The sequence below is a fragment of the Cervus canadensis genome, chromosome 5 (assembly GCF_019320065.1).
Source record: "Cervus canadensis isolate Bull #8, Minnesota chromosome 5, ASM1932006v1, whole genome shotgun sequence".
Lineage (NCBI taxonomy): Eukaryota > Metazoa > Chordata > Mammalia > Artiodactyla > Cervidae > Cervus > Cervus canadensis.
The window spans coordinates 68,647,027-68,674,923 of record NC_057390.1 but is presented as its reverse complement, the minus strand read 5'-3'; the positions used below and the strand labels follow the sequence as shown (position 1 = coordinate 68,674,923).

General features: G+C 54.7%; 2 protein-coding genes and 1 long non-coding RNA gene across 5 annotated transcripts; 1 reads left to right on the top strand and 2 right to left on the bottom strand.

Moving 5' to 3' along the window:
- Window positions 1-49: 49 nt before the first annotated feature.
- On the top strand, window positions 50-10,896 carry LOC122441949 (CAD protein-like). 2 transcript variants are annotated; one of them, XM_043469104.1, is made up of 28 exons: window positions 50-383; window positions 731-829; window positions 1,019-1,243; window positions 1,330-1,512; window positions 1,701-1,919; window positions 2,183-2,350; window positions 2,951-3,133; window positions 3,285-3,389; window positions 3,845-4,084; window positions 4,332-4,413; window positions 4,682-4,848; window positions 4,993-5,157; window positions 5,300-5,431; window positions 5,621-5,822; window positions 6,169-6,359; window positions 6,515-6,655; window positions 6,838-6,939; window positions 7,304-7,400; window positions 7,676-7,726; window positions 8,015-8,059; window positions 8,172-8,341; window positions 8,452-8,526; window positions 9,046-9,258; window positions 9,442-9,567; window positions 9,782-9,937; window positions 10,038-10,139; window positions 10,319-10,413; window positions 10,525-10,896. In XM_043469104.1, the coding sequence occupies exons 2-28, from the start codon at window positions 731-733 to the stop codon at window positions 10,625-10,627; spliced, it is 3,837 nt and encodes a 1,278-aa protein (XP_043325039.1). In that variant the 5' UTR covers window positions 50-383; the 3' UTR covers window positions 10,628-10,896. The 2 variants fall into 2 exon arrangements, with proteins under 2 accessions (XP_043325039.1, XP_043325040.1); XM_043469105.1 differs by lacking the exon at window positions 7,676-7,726 and having other exon boundaries at window positions 52-383.
- A 1,125-nt stretch (window positions 10,897-12,021) lies between these two features.
- Window positions 12,022-13,142, bottom strand: LOC122441712. Its single transcript, XR_006269427.1, has 3 exons — window positions 13,007-13,142; window positions 12,675-12,753; window positions 12,022-12,544 (listed from the first exon to the last, which is right to left on the bottom strand). It is a non-coding gene; the product is annotated as an uncharacterized LOC122441712 (long non-coding RNA).
- Window positions 13,143-20,877: 7,735 nt separating this feature from the next.
- On the bottom strand, window positions 20,878-26,188 carry LOC122442644 (zinc transporter 3-like). Of its 2 annotated transcripts, none has more exons than XM_043470488.1 (8): window positions 26,127-26,188; window positions 25,209-25,390; window positions 24,465-24,611; window positions 24,215-24,368; window positions 23,325-23,523; window positions 22,991-23,096; window positions 22,610-22,744; window positions 20,878-21,697 (listed from the first exon to the last, which is right to left on the bottom strand). In XM_043470488.1, exons 1-8 carry the CDS (start codon window positions 26,171-26,173, stop codon window positions 21,549-21,551), a joined length of 1,119 nt encoding a protein of 372 aa, XP_043326423.1. In that variant the 5' UTR covers window positions 26,174-26,188; the 3' UTR covers window positions 20,878-21,548. The 2 variants fall into 2 exon arrangements, with proteins under 2 accessions (XP_043326423.1, XP_043326424.1); XM_043470489.1 differs by having other exon boundaries at window positions 22,610-22,687.
- Between the last annotated feature and the right edge of the window lie 1,709 nt (window positions 26,189-27,897).

The window sequence follows — 27,897 nt, the reverse complement described above, 5'->3', positions numbered from 1 at the left end:
GTGTGGAGGGGGGGTGTTGGAGGCCATTGCCCTTCATCCCTGGGATTTTCCTCTCTGATCCCTCTCTTGGATCTCTGCCCTCTGCTGGGGCCATTCCCCACTCCCATGGTCTATATTTTTGACCCTTCTCCTTTAGCACAGAGCTGGCTGTTCGCAAGCTGCGTCAGGAACTAGGGATCTGTCCAGCAGTGAAGCAAATTGACACAGTTGCAGCTGAGTGGCCGGCCCAGACAAATTACTTGTACCTGACATACTGGGGCACCACCCATGACCTCAGCTTTCGAACACCTCATGTCCTGGTCCTTGGCTCTGGCGTCTACCGTATCGGCTCCAGCGTCGAGTTTGACTGGTGTGCTGTGGGCTGCATCCAGCAGCTCCGAAAGGTCTCCAAGCTCGTCTTTCATATGGTTCCCTCTGCTGTACTGATCAGCTTCCGCAGCCGCCTTCCACCCATACTTGATCCTGGCACTTTCTATTCATTGCTGCGCCTCACATCTATCATAGGGCTTTAATGGGGTTGGGGGTCCCTTAGGCCGTCCTGTGCCCTACATGTGGTTCCTCTCCAGAACTCCGTGTCTACTTTTCCAGTACCTTCCCTCCCGAGGCAGGCGTCCTGTACAGCAATTTCAGAGACAGCAAAGGCAGTACTCTCTGAAGTAGGGACTTGGGCTTCCTTTCCTCATGCTGTCCACCTACCTGATTGCTGAATATCCTTCCCCTCCTATTGCAGATGGGGTATAAGACCATCATGGTGAACTACAACCCAGAGACAGTCAGCACCGACTACGACATGTGTGACCGACTCTACTTTGATGAAATCTCTTTTGAGGTGAGACGGGTTAAGGCTGCCTGTGAGCCTGGGTGGCCCGTCAGGTAGGAGTGGCTGGCAAACCTCAGACTCTTTGGAACTTGTGAGGTTTGAGGAGGTTTGGGTGAAGAATGAAGGGCAGTGAGCAAGAAGGCTCAGGCCCCTGACCCTATCTGTTAACCACCACCTGTTTCTCCTCCTTTACTGCAGGTGGTGATGGACATCTATGAGCTGGAGAACCCTGAAGGTGTGATCCTGTCCATGGGCGGGCAGCTGCCCAACAACATGGCCATGGCTTTGCATCGGCAGCAGTGTCGGGTTCTGGGCACCTCCCCAGAAGCCATTGACTCAGCTGAGAACCGTTTTAAGTTCTCCCGGCTCCTCGACACCATTGGTATCAGCCAGCCTCAGTGGAGGGAGCTCAGTGACTTAGAGGTGGGCTGAGGCCTGGGTGGGGGCTGGAGGCCAGATGGCATCATGGGTGAGTGCGTGCAACACAGCTAAGCTCCCTGTGCCCTTAGTCTGCTCGCCAGTTCTGCCAGACCGTGGGGTACCCCTGTGTCGTGCGCCCCTCCTATGTGCTGAGCGGTGCTGCTATGAACGTGGCCTACACCGATGGGGACTTGGAGCGCTTCTTGAGCAGTGCAGCAGCTGTCTCCAAGGAGCACCCTGTGGTCATCTCCAAGTTCATCCAGGAGGCCAAGGTGGGAGGCTGCAGATGAGTCTCTGAAAGCAGTCTTTCAGCCACGGAGGCAACTCCCCTGTCTCTGATCTGGGAAGGATGGGTTGTGCCAGGGCTCTTAAAAGCAGGGAAGCTTCCTGCAGGGGCAAGTGAGAGAAGGAAATGGCCCTTGCTGTTCACCATCTTGCCCTGTGCACCTTGCCCCACTAGGAGATTGACGTGGATGCTGTGGCTTGTGATGGTGTGGTGGCAGCTATCGCCATCTCTGAACATGTGGAGAACGCAGGTGTGCATTCAGGTGATGCCACACTGGTGACCCCACCACAGGACATCACTGCCAAAACTCTGGAGCGGATCAAAGCCATTGTGCATGCCGTGGGCCAGGAGCTGCAGGTCACAGGACCCTTCAATCTGCAGCTCATTGCCAAGGTAGTGAGAGGGGGCTACAGAAAGGGACCCGAGGACTGTGGCGCCTTTTTGTTCTGTGCTGGCCACTGTGCTGGGGAACCCTCATAGGGGGAGGAGAGCTGGAGGGGTGGGGTCACATCTCAGGCCCGCAATATTTATGACAGTCAACCTGCCCCCTGTCCTGGGTTGATGATCCACAGAACGATGAGTGAGGGGAAGACCCGATTCAGTGGGGTGGTGTCATAAGCCCACTTGCAGAAGGCCTGATCAATCTGTCTGCCCAGGACGACCAGCTGAAAGTCATTGAATGCAACGTGCGTGTGTCTCGCTCCTTCCCCTTCGTCTCCAAGACACTAGGTGTGGACCTAGTAGCCTTGGCGACACGGGTCATCATGGGGGAAGAAGTGGAGCCTGTGGGACTCATGACTGGCTCTGGAGTTGTGGGGGTGAAGGTAAGGAAGACTGAAGCCCCAGGTTAGCAGTCAGCAGGGAGGCAGATAGGAGGGAGTTCACCTGCTGCCTGAGCTGTGTGTCCATTGCCGTATAAAGCGAGCACCTCCTGTGGGCAAGGCCTTGCTGGGTGGTCAGGGCAATAAGATGGCCCTCCTCCCTGAGGAGCGTCCACTCTAGTGATGGGAGGCAAGAGAAGTCGGGTCCCAAACAGCTTGTTTCTAGAGTAGCGTGTGATAAACCTGCAGAGTAGAGACCAAAACGAAATGCTCAAGGAGGTGCCACTTCCATAGAGGGTGACCGGGGAAGGTTCAAGAAAAGAGGTGGTGTTTGGACTGAGCCTTGGAGTATAGTCAAGATTTGAGATTTGCCGAGCTTGTTGAGGAATATTCCAAGGCCAGGGAGTAGCCTCGTGGAGGCCAAGGGAAGTGCAAGCATGTTTGAGAAGTAGCCAACGATTGGCGGGTTCATGTAGGGCAGCACAGGGAAGGCTCACCCTGTCTGGGGAAGGCTCGCCCTGTCTGGAGAAGGCCAAGAGAGGGGATCATTGCCACCCCTCCTGGTGCAGGGATGTGGGCTGCTCTCACCTCATGCTCCCTCAGGTGCCCCAGTTCTCATTCTCCCGCCTGGCGGGGGCTGACGTGGTGCTGGGTGTGGAGATGACCAGTACCGGGGAAGTGGCTGGCTTTGGGGAGAGCCGCTGCGAGGCCTACCTTAAGGCCATGCTCAGCACTGGTTTTAAGATCCCCAAGAAGAACATTTTGCTGACCATTGGCAGCTATAAGGTAAGAACCCACACGGGGGGTGGTAGGGTGGAGGGTAGGGTGGGCCCTGAAGAGGTCAGAGGGGGCAGGTACAGATGGCCATGGTTCCCTGGGCCAGGGCTAACTTGAAGTGGAAGACAGGAGAAACACAACCTCATCCTCCCTTCTTCAGAACAAAAGTGAGTTGCTCCCAACTGTGAGGCTGCTGGAGAGCCTGGGCTACAGCCTCTACGCCAGCCTGGGCACCGCTGACTTCTACACAGAGCATGGCGTCAAGGTATGGGGTGCCCCCTCCCCCTCCCACCCAACCCTGCCACTGCCCACCCTGAGATGTGAGAGTACATGGGATTCTCTCCCTGTTTCCCTGCTTTCCATATCATTGTAAAATGAATCATCTGTTCCACGTAGAACAGTAGAGTATACAGAAAACGAGAGAAAAAAATCCCTCGTGATCTCTCCACCACTGTTAACATTCTGGCATATTTCCTTCCATAATTCTCTCTCTGTGTATTGTGGGAGCTCCATATTGCAGAATCCTTGGTAACCATAATGTAGAGATTTTCCAGTCAAGAAAAATGCTTTGCCTGCAGCAAAGTGAAATGGCCTGGTCCCCCTCCTGTGGGTCCTCCGTTTCTTCCTCATGGGCTCCTGGGCCACCTCCCCCTGCCTTCAGGCTGGCCCCCTGGCCCCCTACCAGGCTTAGGTTGCTCTGGTCTTATCTCTGGGCCACAGGTGACGGCTGTGGACTGGCATTTTGAAGAGGCAGTGGATGGAGAGTGCCCACCACAGCGAAGCATCTTGGAGCAGCTCGCTGAGAAAAACTTTGAGCTAGTGATTAACCTGTCTATGCGTGGGGCTGGGGGCCGGCGTCTTTCTTCCTTTGTCACCAAGGGCTACCGCACGCGGCGCCTGGCCGCTGACTTCTCCGTACCCCTCATCATTGATATCAAGTGCACCAAACTGTTTGTGGAGGTAACTGAGACCCCGGGCACTGGGACTGGGGCAGCCAGTGTCAGCAAGGGAGGAGGCAGAAGTGAGCATGCTCTGGGGCTGGGGAATCTCTGCATGGAGCGGCCTCGCTAGTCATCAAGCTTTGTGGCTGCAAACAGAGAAGATAGATGTAGAGAGGCAGAAGCCTGGTTTATGGGAAAACCCCAGCCCCATCTGCAGCTCCCAGGCTGCCCTTCAATCTTTGCTGACCCTGATTTTTCACCTGTAGGCACTGGGACAGATTGGACCAGCCCCTCCTTTGAAGGTGCACGTTGACTGCATGACCTCCCAGAAGCTTGTGCGGCTACCTGGTAAGTGCATCTCAGGAGAGAACCTGGCTCCTGGACACCAGTAGGGGCTGCGGTGAAGGACAGCCATGGGGCCCACTCCACCCTGGACTGTTCAGAGTGGGAAGGGCCCAGAATCTTCCTCACTCTGAGCTCTTTATTCTCCATCCACGATGCCCCTGACTGAGAGCTTCTCCACCTCTCACTGGTGTCAGTCGCTGCTTGTTTTCCTACCTTGATGCCCTTCAGTCTCTGACTCTCCCTCCAACTTGCTGCCTGTGTGTTCTCCCAGGACTGATCGACGTCCATGTGCACCTGCGGGAACCAGGGGGGACACACAAGGAGGACTTTGCCTCGGGCACAGCTGCTGCCCTGGCCGGGGGTGTCACCATGGTGTGTGCCATGCCTAATACCCGGCCCCCCATCACCGACGCCCCTGCCCTGGCCTTGGCGCAGAAGGTGAGCCCCAGTCCTGCTTCCTGGTGACCCACATCCCCCACCTCCCTGTACCCTGCTCCCTCTACCCCCTCCCCAGGGGCCAGGCCATGGGAGCCAGACTGGCACAGGTGCCGATGGGCCCTATCTCGAATGTATCCCTTCCAGCTGGCAGAGGCCGGCGCCCGCTGTGACTATGCCTTATTCCTCGGAGCCTCATCAGAAAATGCAGGGACCCTGGGCACTGTGGCTGGGTCTGCTGCGGGGCTGAAGCTCTACCTCAACGAGACCTTCTCTGAACTGCGGCTGGACAGTGTGGTCCAGTGGATGGAGGTAGGGGGTGGGTGGGGGAGGGGCCAGCCAGCCAGTACCCCTGGTTTGAGGGCCCCCTCACAGCAGGCTTCGGCAGTGCGAGTCAGGAGCCCCGCAAGGGCTCGGGCACTGCAGGGTCCTGGAACCTTCTTCCTGTCCCCAGCACTTCGAGACATGGCCCTCCCACCTCCCCATCGTGGCCCACGCTGAGCGGCAGAGTGTCGCAGCCATCCTCATGGTGGCCCAGCTGACCCAGCGCTCGGTGCACATCTGTCACGTGGCACGGAAGGAGGAGGTGAGAGCCCCAGAGGCGCCCCAGTGGCTTTCCCAGTGACTCCAGGTGATCAGGATGGTCCTTGGGGGCAGGGGCGGCTCAGCACGCCTGCCCCATGACTTTCTAGGAGGGGAGGTTGGCTGTGGGGACTGTGCAGGTCAGGGCCTTGAGGGACGCTCCCCTCCTCGAGGTCTCCCTGCTCTCCCCCAGATCCTGCTGATTAAAGCGGCAAAGGCGCAGGGGCTGCCGGTGACCTGTGAGGTGGCACCCCACCATCTGTTCCTGAGCCGTGATGACCTGGAGCGTCTGGGGCCCGGGAAAGGGGAGGTTCGGCCCGAGCTTGGCTCCCGGGAAGACGTAGAAGCCCTGTGGGAGAACATGGCCGTCATTGACTGCTTTGCCTCCGACCATGGTGAGAGGGCCCGGGACGTACCCCCTGGCCCAGGGGATCTGGGTCAGGACCTTGGGCTCCATGGTGCCTGGGCTTGGTCTGGGTGGGACTCCAACCAAGTTCCTGGTCTGTCATAGGCGCTTGATAGGTATTTACTGAGAGAACGAATGAGCAAACAAGGAAACAGTAAATGAGAGAATCTGGGTGGAAGGTGTGCGCCCTGAAGATGGCAGCAGTCCCAGCTTCCCTGTCTTCAGGTTCCCAGGAAAAGCTAGAGTCAGGGTTGGTAGCGAGGCCCTTCCTGGTGGCGTGTGTGACTCCCCAGGCGTGGAGGCCACTGTTCTGAGGGTGGTGCTCTCTCCCCCAGCCCCCCACACTGTGGAGGAGAAGTGTGGGCCCCGGCCTCCCCCCGGCTTCCCAGGGCTGGAGACCATGCTGCCCCTGCTGCTGACGGCAGTGAGCGAGGGCCGGCTCAGCCTGGACGACGTGCTGCAGCGACTGCACCACAACCCTCGGCGCATCTTCCACCTGCCCCCCCAGGAGGACACCTATGTGGAGGTGTGGGGTGGGGCTGGGGACGGGCAGGGCTCTTCTGACCCCCCTCAGGAGGACATCTATGTGGAGGGGTGGGGCCAGGGGTTGGGTGGGCATCTCCAGTCCTGGGAGAGGGTGCACATGGCGCCCGTGTCCAGCATGACCCATGACTCTGGCAGGTGGATCTGGAGCACGAATGGACAGTCCCCAGCCACATGCCCTTCTCCAAGGCCCACTGGACACCCTTTGAAGGGCAGAAGGTGAAGGGCACTGTCCGCCGTGTGGTCCTGCGCGGGGAGGTGGCCTATATTGACGGGCAGGTACGTGTGTGGCCCAGGCCTGGGCAGTCGTGACCTACTGGGTGCCGTTCTCTTCCCACCCCAGCAGGTCTGCATGGTCCCACTACCCCTCCAGGCACAGGTCCCCGGGGCATCTTTTCTGCTTGTCAGCTTCCACCTCTTGCCTGCCTGGCTCACTTGTCCTCCCTGCCTTCTGTCCACAGGTGCTGGTGCCACCGGGCTACGGACAGGACGTCCGCAAGTGGCCACAGGGTGCTGTTCCGCAGCTCACGCCCTCGGCCCCGGCTGCCAGTGAGCTAACCACGGTAATTTTCAGGGCTGGGTGGTGGGCATGGGGGTATAGTCAGGGGCAGTTATAAACAGCACAAACGTTTTAATTGGTGGTTCAGGGGCAATGGAAGGTTCATCACTTAACAGTTAAAATCCTCACCACCTACCCTGTCTACTGCAAATTAACTCTCAATTTAGGAGGCTTCCTGCGGGAAATACTAATCCATTAACCCAACCAGAGAGAAATCTCGAAAAGGCCATTGGCCCACCCCCACTGGGGGCAGCTCAGTGAGAGAGCAGGTTGAGGGGACATGATGGAGTGGACAGGAGGCAGTTTGGCTTTTCTTGAGGGACTGAACTTGAGGAGGGTCATGTCACTACCTGGTGTTGTCTCTCCAGACCCCGGAGAGGCCCCGCCGGAGCGGCCCAGCACTCCCCGATGGCCGCTTCCACCTACCTCCCCGGATCCACCGAGCCTCCGACCCAGGTTTGCCAGGTAAGAGAAAGATCCTGTGACTCAGAGGGTGGGGCCGCCTGAACCTAGACACATGTAGGGATAGGTTCCTCTTCCCCATAGTGTCCCAGGTGGCCCTAGTTTGGGGGCTCTTTGGCCTCAGAGCTATTCCAGTCCCTCTGTCCATTTCCCTTATCCTTCCTACCGCCCCAATCCTCATCTGACCCCCTGTGCCCCCCTGTGCCTAAATCAGCCCACCCAGTGTGAGGTAGGCATCCCTCAGCCTCTTCTCACAGGCCCTTTTTTGTCATGGGCAGCTGTGTTCCTCCGCCCAGGAGCTGGGACCCCATGGGGCAGCAGAGCGTGGGGTAAAATCCAGGTTGTCGGTTGCTGTGGGCCTGGCCGCCCCCCTTGCCTAGGATCCCTTTGCTAGCTGGGAGGGTCCCGGGAGGGCACCGCTGATCACACCCAACAGCTCCCGTGGGAAATCATGGGTCCGTGCCCAGGGCTGCCACCCTTGCCCTCAGCTAACCTCCTGCCGCTACCGTGGTGTGAGCTGGTTTAACACAGACACTGTGATCCAGAGTCCCGGGAAGCCGGGGCTCTTCACACACCCCAGGTGTAGGTTTACATCTGTCTTGTCACCCTGTTTGTAGCTGAGGAGCCAAAGGAGAAGACCTCCCGGAAGGCAGCTGAGCCAGGTGAGAGACTGCCCTGAGCACACGCTTGCTCACCTTTGGGGACCTCTCTGATCTGGCCTGGGTAGGAGGAGCCCTCTGACCAGACTCTTCTGCCACGCCCCTCACTCTGCAGAGCTGATGGGAACCCTTGATGGCATCTGCTACCCTCCACCACCAGTACCTAGACAGGCGTCACCCCAGAACCTGGGGACCCCTGGCCTGCTGCACCCCCAGACCTCACCCCTGCTGCACTCACTAGTGGGCCAACATATCCTGTCCGTCCAGCAGTTCACCAAGGATCAGGTGCCTGGGGGAGGGAGGAGGGGGCCACCCGGAGCTGTGAGGATCTGGAGAGCTGGGGCCAGGAGCCCTGGGGGCCACACCCTTTCCAGCTGACTTGGGATCTTTCTCAGATGTCTCACCTGTTCAACGTGGCACACACGCTGCGCATGATGGTACAGAAGGAGCGGAGCCTGGACATCCTCAAGGTCAGGGTCAGGGCTGTGGGCTGAGGATGCAGGCCCAGTGGGCAGGGCTCCATAAGTAGTCAGAGGGGTCTCCCTCCCCCACCTTGGGTTCCCCCATGGGAGTCCACACCCTCCATAGGTAAGCCCTGCACTGATGGTCCTGCTGCTCTAGGCCGCTTCCGTGGTGGCCCTCTTCTGATCAGTATGCAGCTGACCTGTGAGCCCTGAGTGCCAGCACAAGGGCACAGTAACCCAGTCCATTGGTTGATACTGATGTCTTTGTGGGAGAGAACTGGGTATTTCCTCTCCCAGAGAACAAACGTCTCATTCAGACTCTTAACAGTAGCTTTTTGGAGGCAGACCTTTAGCTCACAGGAACACATTGTTGGAGATGCCCGGGCTCCAACAGGTCACAGGGAGGCTTCGGGGAAGGGTTTTCTCGGCACCCCTCTAGCACACATTGATGAAGCAGGCAGCAGCCCACGTGCTCCCCGGAATGGACACAGCTATACACACACACATATGCATCTTGCCTCCCAGGGGAAGGTGATGGCCTCCATGTTCTACGAGGTGAGCACGCGGACCAGCAGCTCCTTTGCAGCAGCCATGGCCCGGCTCGGGGGCGCTGTGCTCAGCTTCTCCGAAGCCACGTCCTCCGTCCAGAAGGGCGAGTCCTTGGCTGACTCGGTGCAGACCATGAGCTGCTACGCCGACGTCGTCGTGCTGCGGCACCCCCAGCCCGGGGCAGTGGAGGTGAGGCCGGCCTCTGCGCCAGCGCAGGATCGACTGGGCGGGGCCCACAGACACTTCCTGTAACTGCAGGGCTCAGGTGGGGCCAGATGGGTGAGGGGACCCAGGAGAAGGGGACTGCGGCGGGGAGTGGGGGTCCCTGAGACTCAGAAGAAAGAATTCTCCTTCCTTGTCCCCGTGTCACAGCTGGCAGCCAAGCACTGCCGGAGGCCAGTGATCAACGCAGGGGACGGGGTTGGAGAGCACCCTACCCAGGCCTTGCTGGACATCTTCACCATCCGGGAGGAGCTTGGGACGGTCAACGGCATGACAGTAAGGGTGCAGGCGGGGCTCGGAGGCCTGCCCTGGGACAGTCTGGAGAGGGAGGCAGGTGGGAAGCAGTTTCTGCATTTCAGGGCCTGTTGTATCAAGGAGGCCTCCATTCTGGTCCTGAGGCTGAAAGCTTCAAAATGGGGGTGGGAGAGTGCTCAGTCTGGGGCCCTCCTGGTGACGGGCTGCCCCCCACCCCCACCCGCTCCCTGCGCAGATCACGATGGTGGGCGACCTGAAGCATGGCCGCACGGTGCATTCGCTGGCCTGCCTGCTCACCCAGTACCGCGTCAGCCTGCGCTACGTGGCGCCCCCTAGCCTGCGCATGCCCCCTGATGTGCGGGCCTTCGTGGCCTCCCGTGGCACCAAGCAGGTCAGGCCCTGGGAGGCCTCCCGTGGAGGGGTGGGGAGGGACCTGGCTTGGACGGTCAGTGCCGGCACCACGTTCACCCGGGCCGGGCCTCACCGTCTAGGAGGAATTTGAGAGCATCGAGGAGGCGCTGCCGGACACCGACGTGCTCTACATGACTCGCATCCAGAAGGAGCGCTTCGGCTCCACCCAGGAGTATGAAGCAGTAAGTGCGAAGCGGGGAGGAGCAGCCTGGGGTGTAGCTGCTGGCATTCCAGACTAGCAGCCAGGACGGCTGGGCCCCTCGGTTGTGATAACTGCCTCCGGGGACTGGCGGTGGGGGCCCAGGCTCCGTGTAGCCACCACGGCCCTGAGGTGCTTACGGGGGCTCCTCCCTTCCCACAGTGCTTTGGCCAGTTCATCCTCACTCCGCACATCATGACCCGGGCCAAGAAGAAGATGGTGGTGATGCACCCAATGCCCCGTGTCAATGAGATCAGGTGATCTGGAATCAAGACTGGGGCTGTGCTTGGGGGCATGGGGGCGGGGGCCTGCACTCAGTCCAGTTCAGGCTGTCTTGGGCGGGGCAGTAACTCTTCCTTCTCTTGCAGTGTGGAGGTGGACTCAGATCCCCGAGCTGCCTACTTCCGCCAGGCAGAGAACGGCATGTACATCCGCATGGCTCTGTTGGCCACTGTGCTGGGCCGCTTCTAGGGCCCTCTGCTCAGGCCCAGCTGCTGGGGATGGGATCTCGTACCCTCCACAGAGGCTGCACCCTTACTTGCTGCTCTGGGGCATCCAGATAGGCCTTGTGCTCAGATGCACACATGTGGGGACCACGCTTCAGACACTGGACTGGACTGGAGCTATCTAGCATGGAGGTGGGGCCGCAGGGGTTGGGGCCCAATCAGCCGGTCTCCCTTCTTGCACCTCAAATCTGTATAGTTACTTTTCCACTGACTTAATAAAGCAGCTGAGCTGCCTCTGCTTCTTGCTTCCTTGAGTGTATCCTGGGTTTAGCAGAGGATGCTAAGTCCAATAGGCAGAGCTTTCTTCTAGAAAATGAGAAGCGTTTCTCAAATACAAGAGCACCTTGCTGGGCAAGCCCCTCTTCTGGTCAGGGGAACAGGCAGGCCCTAATTTTCAGAGTGGTGGCCCTTGGAGGTTCTGGGCAGGAACACACCATTCTCTCGGTGCTGCTGAGGCCTGTGCTCCACTGATCCATGTCTGGCCCTCCTTCCTCCATTCAGGTGCATGAGTCATGGGGAATGGAGTGCTGAGCATCTGGGCCCTGATGGTGAGGTTCATTCTCCTCTAGGCCAGCGGTCCCTAACCTTCTTGGCACCAGGGACCACTGATTTCATGGAAGACAATTTTCCTATAGTTGGGGGTGGAGGGGTGGGGACGGTTTCAGGATGATTCAGGCATATTACATTTATTGTGTACTTTAATGCCACCAGTCAAGAAGGTACTGGTCCATGACCAGGAGTCTGGGAGCCCCTGCTGAAAGCCTTTATTCTCCTCTGCTCTGGTCAGTCCTCTCCTCAGGGGCTCAGGTGACCACTGCATCCTCAGAACCTCAGCTGCCATCCCTTAGAGGAGCACCACACACACACACACACACACACACCCCAGCCTCCAACCCCAGCCCACCCCCACAACCTGCTCTCCCTGGGAGACCACCTCGCTGGATTTTTTAGGCTGGACTAGGCCAGGGGCGCTGAGGCACCCTTTGGCTGGGGAACCCTGGGCTAGGGGGGTTGGGGAAGTGTGTGAACTCTTCCAATCCATGAACTTCAGTAGCATTAGAGAAATTTCTGGATCCAACAGGCTCACTTAGCACCCTCTGGGTACAAAGCACCATGTGCAGTAGGAGTATAAGGACAAACAAGGTAGTTATCACCCTCAACTTTGAGGCCTCTTAGATAGTGAGGCATCCAATGACTTCTACAGATTGAATTGGCACATGATGGTCCAAACTGCTCTAATGTTCAGGAAGAACCTGCTTTGGGAAAAGAGCTGTTAGCAAGTTTCAGAGATGGGAAACGGAGACAGAACTCATTTTTTGGAAACTTAGCACAAGCAGGAATTTTTCCACCTCATTTAATCCTATGCTAAACTTCCAACCATTTACAGATGCAGACATGCTTAGAAAAGGTGGCTTGACCAAAGTCACATCGCTTGTAGTCATGTATCAGGACCACTTGACTTCAAACCCACTTTTCTAATAAAAAGGAAAAAGTTATTTCAGGCTTCCAGGGCATCCAAAGGCAATAGGAGAGACAAGTCACACAAATCTAAGCTCCCAGAGAGTAACTCTAAGGCATGTGTGGCAAGCTGGTTCTCAGAAGAGAGACCAGCCCAGGTGTCCTGGAGTCAGAAAGGCCCACAGAGCTGGGGTTCGGGCTGGTTCCTGAGGAGGGGCAAGCTTTGGCAGGTGGGAGGAGAGTGAAGAATCTTACTTTCTTGAATGTAGCAGTGGCAGTTCAGTGTCTGCAGCATGGTCAGAGAATGTACTGGATCCAGCAGAACCTTTCTGCTCTGTACTGTCAAGAGTCGAGAGTCTGATGAGCCACACTGAGAGGTTTGCAGGTAGATTCCCACAGAAATAGGAGTTTATAGCCATGGGCACTGTTTGAAGAAGGATGGGACTGGATATAACACCATCTGTTTGGGGCACTGAGCTGTCTCCAGTCCCCCTAATGTTAACCCTTCCCAGGCTCTTCAAACCCCTGACCCTGATGAGTTCTCCCTTGGGTACCTGGAGGACCTGGTTGGTTGGAGAGTATCCATTTAGAATGCTTCTACTCCTTTCGAGAACTTCAGTTACTCTTCGTAGGCTATTCAGACAAATCAGAGATTATTTTCCCAAGTACCAGGGACTCTGTCACACACAGATTCCCACGACTCAGTGCAGCTCATCCTCAGTAGAAGCAGTGTTTGCTGCCAAGGGGCACACACATTCCACTCAGCGCTAAGTGGTGGAGGTGTTCAGCTCAAAGCTGAATACACTTCTTTCCCCCTCCAACCAGAAAGAAGCTCTTATGACACTGGGAAATTAAAAGAGGCTATCAGTAAGAAACAAAAACAAACCTTTAAACAGAACACTCATGCTTGAGCCTGTTTCATGTCCATTAAGAAGCAACTTCATGTGCTCCAGGTGATTAGCATTAACAGTAACCATTTAAAAAATGAAGTTTCCGAGTCTCCTTTCCTCCTGAGATTCTTAAGTGATTTGATCTAGTTCTTAAAAAAAAAAAAAAAGTTAACATGGCTCTAGTTATGTGCCAAACACTATTCTAACACTTTACAAATATTAGCATTCCTTTTTACTTACACTTACTCTTGGATGAACTCTCTAAATACATACCTCTGTGAAAAACAGGTCTAACCTAATGTATTCCCTTTTTTCCTTGCAAAATCATTTCCCCCAACTCTTCCCTATTGCAGTGAAGAAGGAAATCCTCTCATAATAGGTATTCCACTTAGACCATCTTCATCCTGTTCCTGCCACTTTTCACTAATGACCTGCAACCCTGGACAAGTCAGTCAGTGCCCCTAAGGCTGCAAGTTGAAAGGGTAGAGTTGGAAGCTCCCAGTGACATGAGGATTGCAAGTTGTAGTGTAGCTTTGGTGAAGTGAAGTGACAGTCGCTCAGCCATATCAGACTCTTTGTGATCCCATGGACTGTAGCCCAACAGGTTTCTCTGTCCATGGAATTTTCCAAGCCAGAATACTGGAATAGGTTGCCATTCCCTTCAGGGGATCTTCCTAACCCAGGGATCAAACCTAGGTCTCCCGCATTGCAAGCAGATTCTTTTCCATCTGAGTCACAGGGGAAGCCCACTGATACACGTCTGTAATTCTGTAACAGTATCCTGTGGACTGTGGGGGACAGTGCTGGTGATGGTGCAGGGCTGAGAAGGAGTGCATTAGAAAGACTAGTCTGGAGGCAGCACCTGGAAGAGACGGGGGTAGGAGCCATTCCATCATCAGGGAATCCAGTTAGGATGTTGTTGCAGCATCTTGGGATTGGGAGAACAGGGATGGGTGTAGACAGGGAGCCAGCTTAGAGTGGGGACAGGTGAATTCTGCTTGGGCACAATACTGTTCAGCTGCTGTGGGACATAAATATGGAGATGTCACATCCATAACAAAGCTAGGAAATTGGATTAAGTGCGACAGAGGTCAATTGTGATATTTATATGTGATAACATAACAGCAGGGTTCTCAGGTAGTACAGTGGTAAAGAATTTGCCTTCCAATGCAGGAGTAGCAAGAGATGTAGGTTCAATCCCTGGGTCAGGAAGATTCCCTGGAGTAGGAAATGGCAACCCACTCTAGTATTCTTGCCTGGAAAATTCCATGGACAGAAGAGCCTGGCAGGCTACAGTCCATGGCGTCACAGAGTGGACATGACTGAGTGCACACACATACGTGAGAACAGGGATGTTACTCACTAATATACCCCAAGCACCAAGCACCTAGTAAAGCATTGAGCACATAGTTGGTGCTTAAGTAACATTTGTTGATGACAGAATCATCAACATAAAGGTAATGAAAACTCTTTAAATATGTGCCTCTGTATTAGTTCACCAAAAGAATGGGAGCAAAAGCAATCAGCTAAAATCTGAATCTCAGAAAGGGTGGAGAAGAACTCAGGAGAAAGCTCTCAGAGAGGCCCAGGATTTCAGGCATGTGAGGCATGCAAAGAGATATTGACAGGATCAGACTCTGCAGGAGACTACAGAGAATGAAATCTGAGGCACAGACTTAATCACAAGAGTTATTACTCTGATGCTCTGTGGGAAGAAGGTGAGACACCAAGTTCATGGGCTTAGTGAGGGACTGGCTTAGAAGCTGAGGTTGTTTGCCAAAGAATAAAAGATGTTGGAATTAGAACCTGAAAGTCTAGAAAAGGTTGGGAAAGTTGTGATGGATCCTCAGGAGATTAATTAATGGGTCATCCCCTTGGGCTCAGGGGGAAGCTAGACACAATGAGTTTGTGGTAGGGCTGGGGGGAGGCAGTGTCCAGGCTGGGCCATGGCACCCCACCCACCCTGGAGGACCCTTTCTAGAAATATCAATTACTTCCTCCTTGAAGTCACCTGATTAGTTGCCACCACAGGAGAAGGGGGAGATAAGGATTGTTTACCATCCTCTGCCACTCCCTCCTCTTCTCACTGAGGAGAAGGAGGTGGCAGAGGATGAGGTGGTTGGTTGGCATCACCGACTCAATGGACATGAGTTTGAGCAAACTCCTGGAGATGGTGAAGGACCCGGAAGCCTGGAGTGCTGCAGTCCATGGGGTTGCAAACAGTTGGACACAACTTAGCTATGGAACAACAACAAAATTGTGCTGCAAATTTGCCCTATGGAGTCAGCCTGTAAGGCATGGGCTTGCTGAGCCAGGGATGGGGGCCTGCCTGGGGACTAAGAGGGCACTTTACTGGCTTTGTATTGACCCCACGCCCAATCCTTCCCCCTCCTTCCATCAATCGTTCATTCCTTCCCAGCAGTTATTACTGAGAGTCTATGAGGTGCCAGGCTGTGAGCTTGGTGCTGGGAAGATGAACACAAGGAAAGCAGTACCTTCCCTCAGGGGCTGTTATCAATCTGCCAGGCAACCTCAGCCCCTTGCCACCCTTCTCAGAAATCCTGTGCAACCAGGTCCAGATCTCATCCTGCTCTGGTGCAGCAGGTGGGCGAGATGGAAGGGAGCCAGGAGTGATCTCTGGGCAGACTCCAAGGTCAGGGAAAAGGCAAGTTTTCTATTGTTAATGTCTGAAACCTGCTTATTTTGGGAAGCTCTAGCTGTCTTTTATTTCCTGGATTTGGTTCCCTTTCGTTCCTCCCTAGGCTTTTTGGCGACAGTCCTGTTAAAATTTATAGCCTGTCTTGGTTGGGCCAAAGGGAATCAGAGAATGGAAATGGATGCTCTGACTGTTTGGGTCAGAGAAAGTCAGGCAGTAAACCCTGGGACCAGGTGCCATGAGTACGGTACCAGAGGAGAGAGGAAAACTCGAAAGGGGTGCTCCTGGAGATCACCTACACAGAGCTTTCATGTTCTAGTCTGGGAAGATTTGTTTTGTTTTGTTTTCCTTTAAGAAAGGAAACCCATCCACACCCAGAGCCTGCAGTCTTCCGCAGGAGCATAGCTCTAGGCTAGGATGGCAGAGGCTGTTGTACTTTTCTCCAATTGTGAGGAGAATTAACTTAGGAATTAACCATAAAATCTTCCAGAAGGATCTGGGTTGTTGTTTGCTTGTTTTAATTTTAATAATTTTTTTTTTTTTTTTACTATTACCTTTGCTTTGGGGGCTTCCTGGGTAGCTCAGACCGTAAAGAATTTGTCTGCAATGTGGGAGACCTGGGTTCAATCCCTGGGTCCGGAAGATCCCCTGGAGAAGGGCATAGCAACCCACTCCAATATTCTTGCCTGGAGAATTCCATGGACAGAGAAGCCTGGTGGGCTACAGTCCATGGACTCACAAAGAGTCAGACACCACTGAGCGTCTAACACACACACATTACCTTTGCTACAAATTAAGAAGGTTGCCTATAGCCTAAAATATACAGGATAGTCCCAAGGTTCTGATCTTTAAAAGTTTAACACTTTTCCATTCACACAGAGATAAAAAGTTGTAGAACAGAGAATAATATTTGTCTTGTTGGAGGTTTATAGGAACATTGTGACCAGACCTACCTAAACAGCTGCCAAGAACAAAAGATTCCAGCACCAAGAGGTCTGTAACAACCAACCATGTGTTCTCCCCTTTTAGGACAGAAGAAGTCTGAGGGACTTCTCTGGCAGTCTCGTGGTCAACACAAGGGATAGGCATGGGTCTTATCCCTTCAAGGAGCTAAGACCCCACACCCCATGTGGCACAGCCATAGACAATAAACATGGCCTCAATTCTAACTCCAGAGTGATGGTTCTTTGGGACACCAGTCCACCATCTTCTCAGTCTTCTGCCTTTCTGAAAAAAGTCACTGTTTCCTGACCCAACAATTCATTTCTCAATTTTATTGGCCTGTTGTGCAGTGAGCCAGTAGGAGCTTGGTAACAGAAGGACTGGGAGTTCTAGCTCATGAGGAGAAGCCAGGAATAGCCCAAGGGTGAGGTGTGAGGGTGGCCCAGGGTGGCTACCATGGCCTCTAGGTTGGTGCCAGGTGCAGAAGTTCAGCCCAGACAAGAGGAGACTCGTCCTCTGAGTGAGTACCACCCACACAAGGGGCTGCAGATGCTATAGCCAGAGGGCAGAGGGAGGAGGGCTGGGGCAGAGGGAGCATGGGGAGTGCAGCTGCAGGCGTGCGACTCAGGCTCTAGCAACACTGGGCCCCTCCTCCTCCCCATGCTCCCCACCCAACTCTCTCTTACCTGACCCGCCAACAGGACCCACTTTGTGGGAGCCTTTGAGACCAGGGCTGCATGTGTAGCCCCAGGCTCTGCTCCACAGGCACTTGGGAACTGCCCAGCACCCTTTGGAAGGTGTTGACCAGGTGCTCAGGGAGATGGTCTGGGGGTTCAGAGCTGGGACAGGGAGGCCCAGGGAGCTCTCACAGTTGGGGAGGAAAAGTCTTTCAAGTATAAAAGAAATTCTGTAGGGAATTCCCTGGTTGACCTAGTGGTTAGGACTTAGCGTTTTCACTACTGGGACCAGATTCCATTCCTGGTTGGGGAACTAAAATCCAGCAGGCTGCATGGTGTGGCAAAAAAAAAAAAAAAAGCAAACCCAAAAAATCCCCTAAAAAACCATCAAAGGAACTCCCTAAGTGGTTCCCCACAGAGGTGGGGGAATCTGCCAGGAAGAGGGGCAGGGGTCTTCCCAGCATGACTTGAGACCCTGCCAGTCCCTCCAGAATCTTCCGGCTGCCTGGACTGCTACCACAGGCCGCAGGGGGACGATGCTCCCCCTTTTGTTACAGACAGCATGGCTCAAGGCAGCCAGGATGGGCCCACATCTTAGGGAAGTGCCAGAAGGGGCAGCAGGGCCCCTGGAGGAAGGAGGACACCACTTTATCACTCTGAGCTTGCTCTTGGCCACATACAGGCTGCCCTCTGCTCCCTGAGTCCTCAGCCCTTGCCCCTCAGACAGGAAGGCCTGGTCCCGCCTGTGGCCAGCTGGTCCAGCTGCCCCCAGGTGAGTGGTCTGTGAGGAGGGCAGGGCCAGCCCAGCTGCCCCGATCCCGCCCTGCCCCCCACATCCCCCTCATGTCTCTGAAGCAGGAGGCCCTTCAACCCACTGCCTCCCACTCTGGTTTTTCCTTCTAGCTCCTTGACTTCTCTTGAACTTTCCTACAACTGCACTCTGACCCTCCGCCCACCTCCTATTCCTCTCTGGTTCTCCCTTGTTCCTGGTCCCTCTGGGCCTCCAGAGGGGCCCTCTCCCCTCTCCTCCCCTGGTATTATTAACCAGCCGTGTAAAGAGCTGCCAGGGCTGGGCTGACGGATGGGCCCTCCTCTGCTTTGCTCTTCCTCAAGCCTCCCCTTGGTCCCCGCCCCTCCCCGGCCCTTTCTCCTCACCTCTCCCTCCACCATTCATTTTTATCATCAAGGAAGGACATGGGCCTGCTGGGTAAGCGAGCGGAGAGGTGGGTTGGGGAGATAATCGGGAGGACAGGCAGCTCCTGCAGATAAGGATTTCCTGGACTCCCTTGGGAGTGCCCTACGAATGGGCAAATGCTCCTGATTCTTCTGTCCTTCCCTGTCCTCAACAGAGCAACGCCTGGAGGAGGGGGGTGGAAAGGCAGGGCAGTGTGGAAAACGGCTGGGGACTTATTGCAGCCAGCGCTGAATTTGACTCAACTCTGACCGTGACTAGCTGCATGGGCAGGGTCAGCCTCAGTTTCTCCATCTGTAAAGCACAGATCACACTTTCTGCCTCGCAGTGCCTGGCGCCAAGTATAAGCTCAATAAATGTGGGCTCCTGTCCCCACTATCAGGGTGCCAGGCCACCCTTTGCCCTGAAATCCCTCCCCTCATTCTCAGATTCCATACAAAAGGTAACCCTTTCCTCCGTGCCCTCTTTATACCAGGCACACTCACACCCACAACGTCACATCACCCCTCTTTTAGTAATTAGGAAAGCTGAAATGCAGCAGGGTTACCAGTGACCAGAGTATGAGCAGAAGACTGAGGGAGAACCAAGGGATCTGAGGGCAGAGTGCCAGGATGGGCGAGCCAGCGGCAGCAGTTTGCTGGGAGGGAGTGGGCAAGAGTTTTGCTGAGAAACTCAACTGGGAGAGAGCTTCCAAGGGCCTGGATGGGAGCGAGCGAGAGCCCAGGCTCTGCACCTGCCCTGGTCACTTGCTGGCTGACCTTGCGAAGTCCCATTCTCTCTCTGAGCCTCTGCTTCCTCTTCCTCGTTTTGCAGGAATGGATGGGTGGGGGACCGAGATGGATTGCTGCTATGTGAGGTCTGTCCCCTCCCCTGCAAGGGGACACAGCCTGGTACGTATAGGGCAGGGCTGCCATTTAAGGCTGTTCCTAGTGTAAAAATCTAATCCTCGTTTTCTCCGCTCTTCATTTCCTCCCTCTTCCCCGCCCCCATCCTGTCACTTGGGGCCTATAGTCAATGAGTCGTAAAATGAGAAAGTATCAGGAACTAGCAAAGCATAGACTGCAGCTGGGGCAGCCTTGGCGCCGCGTGTGATGGACTGCCGGCCCATCCTCCCGTGCTTGACTCAGGCCAGCCGCCGGCAGCGAACAATTCGCCCAGCTTGGTCCAAGGCCCCCAGCTGGGGAGCAGAGTGCAGAGGCCTATCTTCAATGGGTCCAAAGGCCACACCTTAAAATGAGTGATGAAATCTCTGTGTACTGACTTGGAAAGATGCACCCAGAGAGACAGCTGAATCACAGAAGCAGGTTACATATTCTCACTATAAAGTGATCCTTTTATGTTCTTGTAGAAGATGAGAAAATATGAGTGGACTCCAAACTGTGAATAGCCATTCTCTCTGGGAGTAAGATTTTAGGGGAATCATTCACTTTATACATTTTCCTCTGATAGGTTGTGATTTTGGACTGGGTCACGTGGGTTGTGGGATCTCAGTTCCCCAGCCAGGGATGGAACCGGTGCATCCTGCAGTGTGCATGCAGAGTCCTAACCACTGGACCATCGGGGAAGACCCTCTTTTGATAGGTTTTTAAAGCAAACGTGTATTGCTTTCCTGACTGTGAAAAATCAAGAGAACTTAATAATAAAGATACTTCCATTGTGAGGGAGAAGCCTTGGAGAAATATGCATGGGCTAATGAAATTGCTCCAGGTCTCTGCTGCAGGTTAGAATTTATATCAACCTGGGATGAAGGCTAGTAGACTCTGGCACTAGAGCCAAAATCAAAGTACAGAGTTTGATTTTTTTTCTTAAAGCGAAAATGAACAATCCCTTAATGAGACTTTTAAGGTCAAATCTGTCAAAATACGTGATTCTTAAGGCAAAGGGAGGGTAATGATGAATGAGGTCCTTAGGGTCCCTGGCGTAAACCTGGACTCCAGTTGGTTGCTGGGAGTCAGAGTTGGGGCAGCCAGGACTGGGGGCTGCTCCCCAGCACCTCCCACACAGCTTGAGCACACAGCCTGAGCACACAGCCAGGTCAGCACTGTGGTCCAATCACTCCCGCACACAGCCACAGCTTCTGGCCCACGAGCCATCCCTGTCAGAATGACTCTCTGGGATCTCCTGGCCCCTCACCATCTGTCTTTCTCCTACAACCAAGCCCAGAATGTGTGGGTGTCCCCCTGTGTCAAGGACCCAGACTCCATGCTGCCAAGTAGGGGAAGGTAGTAAAGAGACTGGTGGGTTTCGGCCTACACAACATTGCAACAGATCTTTGAGGGTGGAGGGGCTGGGAAGGGGGCAGGGGGGCTGTGCAAGGTCACTCTGGCAGAGGGATTCCCTCAGTTCCCAGATGACCAATTCTACGTCCCCCTCCCGAGGAGCTGGCGCAGGGCTGAGAGGTGCAGTTGACACAAGTTTATTGGCGGAGCTTCGGCGGAGTCTCCCTCTCTCTGGGACAGCCGAGGGCACAGCACCAACAGAAGGATGGACAGACAGAATCCCACATGGACACACGGATGGTGCAGACTCATAAAGATCACAGCACAGCCACGCAAGGCACAGAGACACACAGGCCACAGCACCAAGAAACACACACAGACACAGAACCACAAGGCTAGAACATGTGGACAAAGTGCGGGCTTTGGGGCTCCTGCATAGACAGAGCGAGGGCCACGTGGGGAGGGGGCCCCTGCTGACCTCCCCCAGGCATAGGCACATGGACAGCACACAGACAGGCAGATGCCCCCAGCCATCCAGGCTGCCACGCAGACACATGAACTGCACAGAAAGGACACTGGGGATTCCCCAGACCATGGGGAGCGGGGACCACAGGACTTCTACTCCCGCGACACTGCCACTGCACTGATTTCCCTGCTCAGCCTGACTCTGGCCCACTCCCCGACACACACACTTTGGTCTTGCCCACTGGGGCTGGGGGGGCAGGTGGCAGGTGGAAGCGGGGGAGAGGGGAAGGGTGCGGGCCCAGCTCCGTCCCTTCTCCGTGAGCAGGGAGGCAGGAGAGTCCAGGGCAGAGCCTGGGTCTGGCAGTGGGGTGAGGCTGGGGCCGGGGCTCAGGCCTGGAGGGGCTCCTGGCAGCGCAGGCACTGGGCCATCTCGGGCTGGTATTGCTCGACCTGCAGCGTGCAGCTGGAGAATCCAAACCGGGAGTGGAGCCGGGATGTAGCTTCAGCTAGGACAGCTTCGGGGTCAGCCGCGGAGTCTGCGGGGTAGTGATAAGAAGCAGCGAGCTCCCAAGGGAGTGGGGAGCCAGACCAGGGTCCAGATAAGGATGGGTGAAGGGGGACCCAGGGGTTTTGCATGGCATGAAAGCCAGGATTGAATGGGAGCTTTATTTTCTCTCTCTCTGTTGTACAAACAGTGTACAACTGTTCAAAGAAAAGGTTGGGGAGACTCATCCCTAACTGACTAGGCTAACAGGCTAAACTGTTCTTATTTTGCTATTCGCTTCTTCTCTTTGGGTGTCAGTGTACAGCTGTGTATTTCAGCAGCCACATCACCCGATTTTCCACAACGATCCAGATGTCAAATATTCTGTTCCCATTGTCCCTCTAGAGTTACCATCAAATATCCTACAGAGTATAATATTTTTGGCATCCAAATTGCAAGTCTCTGATTGCTTCTTGCATCTGGAAGAAACTCAAAAATCCTTTGTCAGCTTGTGAGTCACCCTATATATTTTAAATAGTTGAATCATAATGTGGCTATAATTTTATATTCAGCTTTCTCTCTTAGCATTATACCATAAACATTTTTCCTAGTTGCCATACAGTCTTCATAATCATCATTTTTAAAAGTTACATGGAGCAGAGGAGCCACAATTTACCTCGATATGCCCCATCACTTAGACCTGTGGGTACCAGTGATCTTTTAAAGGGTTGCTGGTGCCCTGTACTACTTTAAAGAGGGTGAAACCTCCCCCAGAACACCCTGTCTAGGGCTCCAACACGCATGAGAGAGAGAGAAAGATACAAAAGACAGAGCTAGAGGATGAGAAAGCCAGAGAGACGGGAACAGTCCCAGTAATTCAGACCAGCTTCCTATGTTTGGAGGGTGGGAGGGGAAAGGAGAAATGTTTCTGGGAAGTAACTGGCTGGGGCTAGTGTGGACTCACCAATGGCCAGGTGTGCGGAGGCAACGTAGTGCGTGAACGTCAGGGACCACAGGTGCAGCTCATGGGTTGCCCGGACTCCTGGCACCGACAACAAGGTATCCCGCACAGGTTCAAAGCCCACACTTCGGGGAGTCCCTGCAAGTAGCACCCACCACACCTTACTGCCAAAGCTGCTCCTGCCCAGAGGTCAGGACCCCACCTCCCCATCCTGTACCACTCACCCTGTAGATCCCCACAGTTCACCCCACCCCTGAATCCTCCTTCCAGCAATAAGCCTTCTCCCCACACACTCTTCAGAGGAAAGAGGGACGCCTAGTCCTGGAGTGGAGTCAGGGAGGGCCCGGTGCGGAGGATGCAGGGAAGCAGCATCATCGGACTCACCTTCCATGAGGACACGGAGAACATCTCGCAGGGTGGGAGCTGTGGATCCAAGGGCACAGATGGAGAAGAGGAAGGTGCTGATGGGGTCAGCTGCTTTATACTGAGGCTGCAGAGAAAGAGAGCCCTAAGAGCCTGGGAATCAGGAACCTTTCAGGGGAAGATCTAGGGGCACCCTGGACAAACAGGGCCTGAGAGGGGAAAGGGACCATAACCCTTGGCTAGGGGTCCTATGGAGCTGGGAGGGGGAGTAGGATGGGGATGGGGACCCAGGGAAGGCAGGGCTGGGGTGTAGAGAGGAAAGTGGAAGGTTGGGGCAGACTTGCACACATGGTACCTTGAAGTAAATGAGGATGGAGGCAATCAGCACCCCAAGGCTCTGCAGGAGGTCTCCCAGCACGTGCACAAAGGCCGCCCGGACACTGGTGTTCCCCAGGGGCAAGGACTCCCCGGACCCCTCCTCCAGCGGTGCATACTCTGCCCCCCTAGACCCGTGGCTGTGGGGAGGCCCAGCCTGGTGCAGCACAAAAGCCATTCTGAGGGGGAAGCAGAGCAGCTCAGCCCAGGTGGCCTGCTCCCAGCCTCCTCCACCCACTTCCATGCCCCCTCCTCTCACCTCCCAGGAGCCCTTTCTCCACCTGTTTTCTCCCTATTTTCCCAATCCCCAGAAGAAAGCAATACTGTCCAAGAGAGACAAACAGAGCTGCCTGGAGGGAGGAATACTTGGTACTAGAGATGTAGATTCAGATCTTGGCCCTGCTACTGAAATTGCTACGTGCCCTGGACAGGCAAGGCCCCTTGTCACCTCTCGTTATTTGTTTTGGCCACACCGCACAGCTTGCAGAATCTCAGCGCCCCGAACGGGTATCAAACCCCAGGCTCTTATCCATGAGAGCTGGAATCCTAACCATTTGACCATCTCTCATTAACTGAATGCCAGGGGTGACACCACCTACCTCGTAGGGGTGGTTGTGTGCTTTAAATGGGACAACATGGATGATGGTCCCCAGCAGAGGGGCCAGTACCCAGCAGGCCTTTAATCAAGTCTATTGACCCTGAATTTTAGGTCTCCACCCCAGCCCCTTCTCAGACATCCCCAAGGCGGCAAGGCGAGAATTGTGTGCATGTGCTGTGGGTCTGCTGGGCGGAGAGAGCCTGCTCTCCCAGCCTGCAGGAGGACCCCTCGCCCCGCCTCCGACATGGTGCCTGCTCCATACTGGAACGTACAGCAGATTGGCACAGACCGCGATGCTGGCGGTCAGCAGCATGGCACCCCCCTCGATGTGGTAGTCGCTGTGCAGCAGGCGGATGAAGGCCAGGTACAGGAGGATGCCAGTGACCATCCAGAGGGAGACCACAGAGGCCAGAGCCCCCAGAGTCTCTGCAGGGGGAGACAAGCTGTCAGAGAACGGCCCAGGACCCTGAGAGGTACCTTCTGACCAGGTCAAAGGGTCCTCAGGCCATGCAGGCACCTTACCTGAGCGGTGCCAGCCAAAGGTCATGGTGCGGGTGGCTGGACGGGTAGAGAGCCAGAGGGAGAAGAGGCTGCCCATCATGCTGCCCACGTCTGCCAACAGGTGGGCCGCGTCAGTCATAATGGCCAGGCTGTGCGCCAAGTACCCACCTGCAAGGGTGAAGTGACGTATCATCTGGTTCCATTAAGCAAATATCATGCTGTGCGTGTGGAGGCATGGAAAAGAGATTGGGGGGGACATATACCAAAATGTGAATGGTGGTTTTTCTCTGGTGATGGGATCACACATCTTCTTTTCACTCATTCGCGTTTTCTAGTTTTTCTACAATAACAGATTATTTTAAAACATTCAGCTGCACCAGGTCTTAGTGGCAGCACGCAGGATCTTCCATCTTTGTTGTGGCATGTGGGATCTTTAGCTGCAACATGTGGGCTCTGGTTCCCTGACAGGGATTGAGCCCAGGGCCCCTGCATTGGGAGCATGGAGTCTTAGCCACTGGACCACCAAGGAAGTCCCAACAATAACATGTTTTAATAATAAGAAAATAGGCTTTTTAAAGGACCCGTTTGTACTGATAAGCAGTCCTGAGTCACCCTGGTACTGCCTGTCCCTCACCCTCTCCTACTTCCTGAGTCCTGGGCACCCGGCTCCCCTGTCCCAGCCAACCCCATCTTGTCTGCATCTCCCCCCAGGAACTTAGGCAGGCATCCTGAGGATGGAGTTGGAGGAGATGCTCTCTAACTTACCAACAACCTCCCCAGCCATGAAGACGCAGCACACAGCACAGGCGGTGCACAGCTGCCTCTGCGCCTGCATCCTCTCCGGGGTGAGACCCGGCTGTGGCAGCGGGTCCCGGTGGCAGTGGTGGAAGGACATCTCCATGGGTTTGGGCTCCTCAGGGAGGGGCTCAGGGGCCTCTGTGAAGAGACTGAGGCAGGCAACGCAGTTCAATCTGGGGCCTGGCTCAAGGGCTTGCCTGCTCCTTCCTCACTCCCAGGTCCTGGGTCCCCTAGATTAGCTTCATCAGATGTCCCATCTCTCTCTCCTTTTCCAAGTCCTGGTCAAAACCAGGAGCCTTGTAGACAGAGGGCCACAGGAGAGATGGGGGCTAAACGGACGACTCAGATCGCAGCCTCCCTTTTCCTTTCATATACAGAGCTGTAGAGTCTCACAGCACAAAGGAAAGCACCTTAGAGTCTACCTCTTACTAAGGAATTACACGTACGAGGCTCGGAGAGGGAGGGAACTTATGGAGGCCACACAGCTAGTTAGTGGTTGAGCTGAGATTCGACTCCAACCAAATCATTATGATAGGCATTACGAGGAATACAAATGAACTGGGTATCCTTTCTAATCTCTGGAAGCCTTTGGTGAACAAGACAAATGCCTACCTAAGTACTGTGAGATGTTTTAGAAGGTAGCTATTGCCTTAGAGCAGCTAAAACAAAGTGCTATCAGGGCTCAGATAGTGGGATACACTGACTCTAATGAGGACAAACAAAACTCTAATGAGGGAAACAACCGAAGGAGGCCCTGAGAAAGGCCTGGGCAGATGGAGAGGCTTTTGACAAAGAGGAGGTGCATATGTCGGTGAAGGCAGTACAATGGGGAAGTGGTGTGAAAGTGCCGGGTGGGGCTCAGACCTAGCCTCCTTCTGGACCTACCTCTGGGTGCCTCCATTCCTGGTCCTTCCACTTCCCTTTCTAGACATGCAGCTGAATTTGGCCCTTTAAGAGAGGAGTAGAATGTGGGGACCCAAAAAGTCTGAAGTTCTTGGCACGGAGAATTACTGGCCAGATTCCAGAGCTGAGTTGTCATGGGGAGGAGACAGTGCAGACTGCTGTAGCTGGGGTGGCAGCAGCAAGAGCTGGGTTGGGAGTCTGTCATGCATTAGCTGGACCTGTGGGACCATAAGCACCCAGCAGAGGCCGCCTTAACTGCACAGGACTGTAAGCCTCCCTGGATCCGTGAACGGGTCTGGGGGCGGGCCTCACCTCTAGCATCACCTGGTGATGTGAGAGGCTGAGCTCCGACTGACTGAATTTTCGGTCCACTCTGGCCTAATTCTCAACCCTGATACCACCCAACCTAAAGTCCGGGGGGTGCGTGGGTGGGGATGGAGAATAGAACCTTCTACAGCTTACAGTCCTGTGAATTCTATAGAGGTGTGACAAGAAAAACCTTGAGAGAAGATGAAGGCTCCAGATGACAGAAAGGCAATCCCGGTAGTAAAGTGGGGAGGGGTGCCTGGGGGTCTTCTGGTTGAGGAAAGCTCTGCCAATGGGTGAATTTAGGTGGGAGGGAGGAGAGGGCACATTTGGTGCTTCTAGGGAAAAGTGGAGGGCTGGCAGGTAGATTAACTTCTTGGAATCCCCTTCTAAGACTTAGAATCTAGATGGGTATGATACAGGTGTGTTTCCAGAGGAGACAGGAGATGAGGGTGGCTTTGAAATCTGTCCTCATTCTTCAACAAGATATACTGGGCAGTGTACATGTACTGAAGCTCAGGCTGGTGGGAGACATGTGTCACAAGTGACTTACTCTGCAAGGAGAAGCTGGGGCCGGAAGGGTTATGAACAAAGGACTTCAGATCACAGGGGAAGGAGTGACCAGCTCTAATGGGAATAAGGAGACCCTCACAGAGGTAAACAATGGGGCTCCAGACATGTGGAATGACAATGACAAGATATGCAGCTTGGAGCTTAAGTGTGAGGAACCAAGGGAAGGACTGAGGAGGAAAATGATGGGCTCAAAGAGACATAAAGGGATATGCGCTAATTGATTTGATCTTTCCTGAGCCGTGAGATGAATGACCTTGCTGATGCACTAGTCTGGGAGGAAGAGAGGAGAGGAGAGGAGATGGAATGGTCCAGAGCAGACCAGGCCAGAGGCTCCCTGCGCAGAATTTTAGAGGAGGAGCAGGTAGGGAGGGAAGAACCTCTTTCAGAAAATACTGCAGGATTTGGTGACTAATGGTCATATGAGAATGAGGTGAAACTGGGAGTCAGAGATGCGGGTCTGAAGAGCAAACAGAGGGTGAGTGGCTTTGGGGCAGTGGGCAAGATGCCCTTCCTGGCCCAGGAAGACACAGTGCAGCCAGGCATCAAGGTAGTCAGCCATCAACAGGCTGCTCCCTTTTGTTTGGCATTAACTGGGCACTAAAGACGCCTCATTGCTGGTGTGTGGGTGGTAGTGGGGCTACCTGCTGTTTAGAGAGAAGGAAAGACAATTCTCTCTCCCTGGCCCTCTGAAACCCCAGACAAGCGACAAATAATATTGAGTGGGGTAGAGGGGACAGGTAGAGGAGGGAGACTGTCTTGAAGCAGAGTCAAAAGGGATGTGAAGACATGCTAGGGCCACGGCTGGAGCTCCCACAACTGCTGTCCTCCGTGGGAGGGATTCAGAAGGGGGTCTTCCCTCCCTTCTGCTCATCCA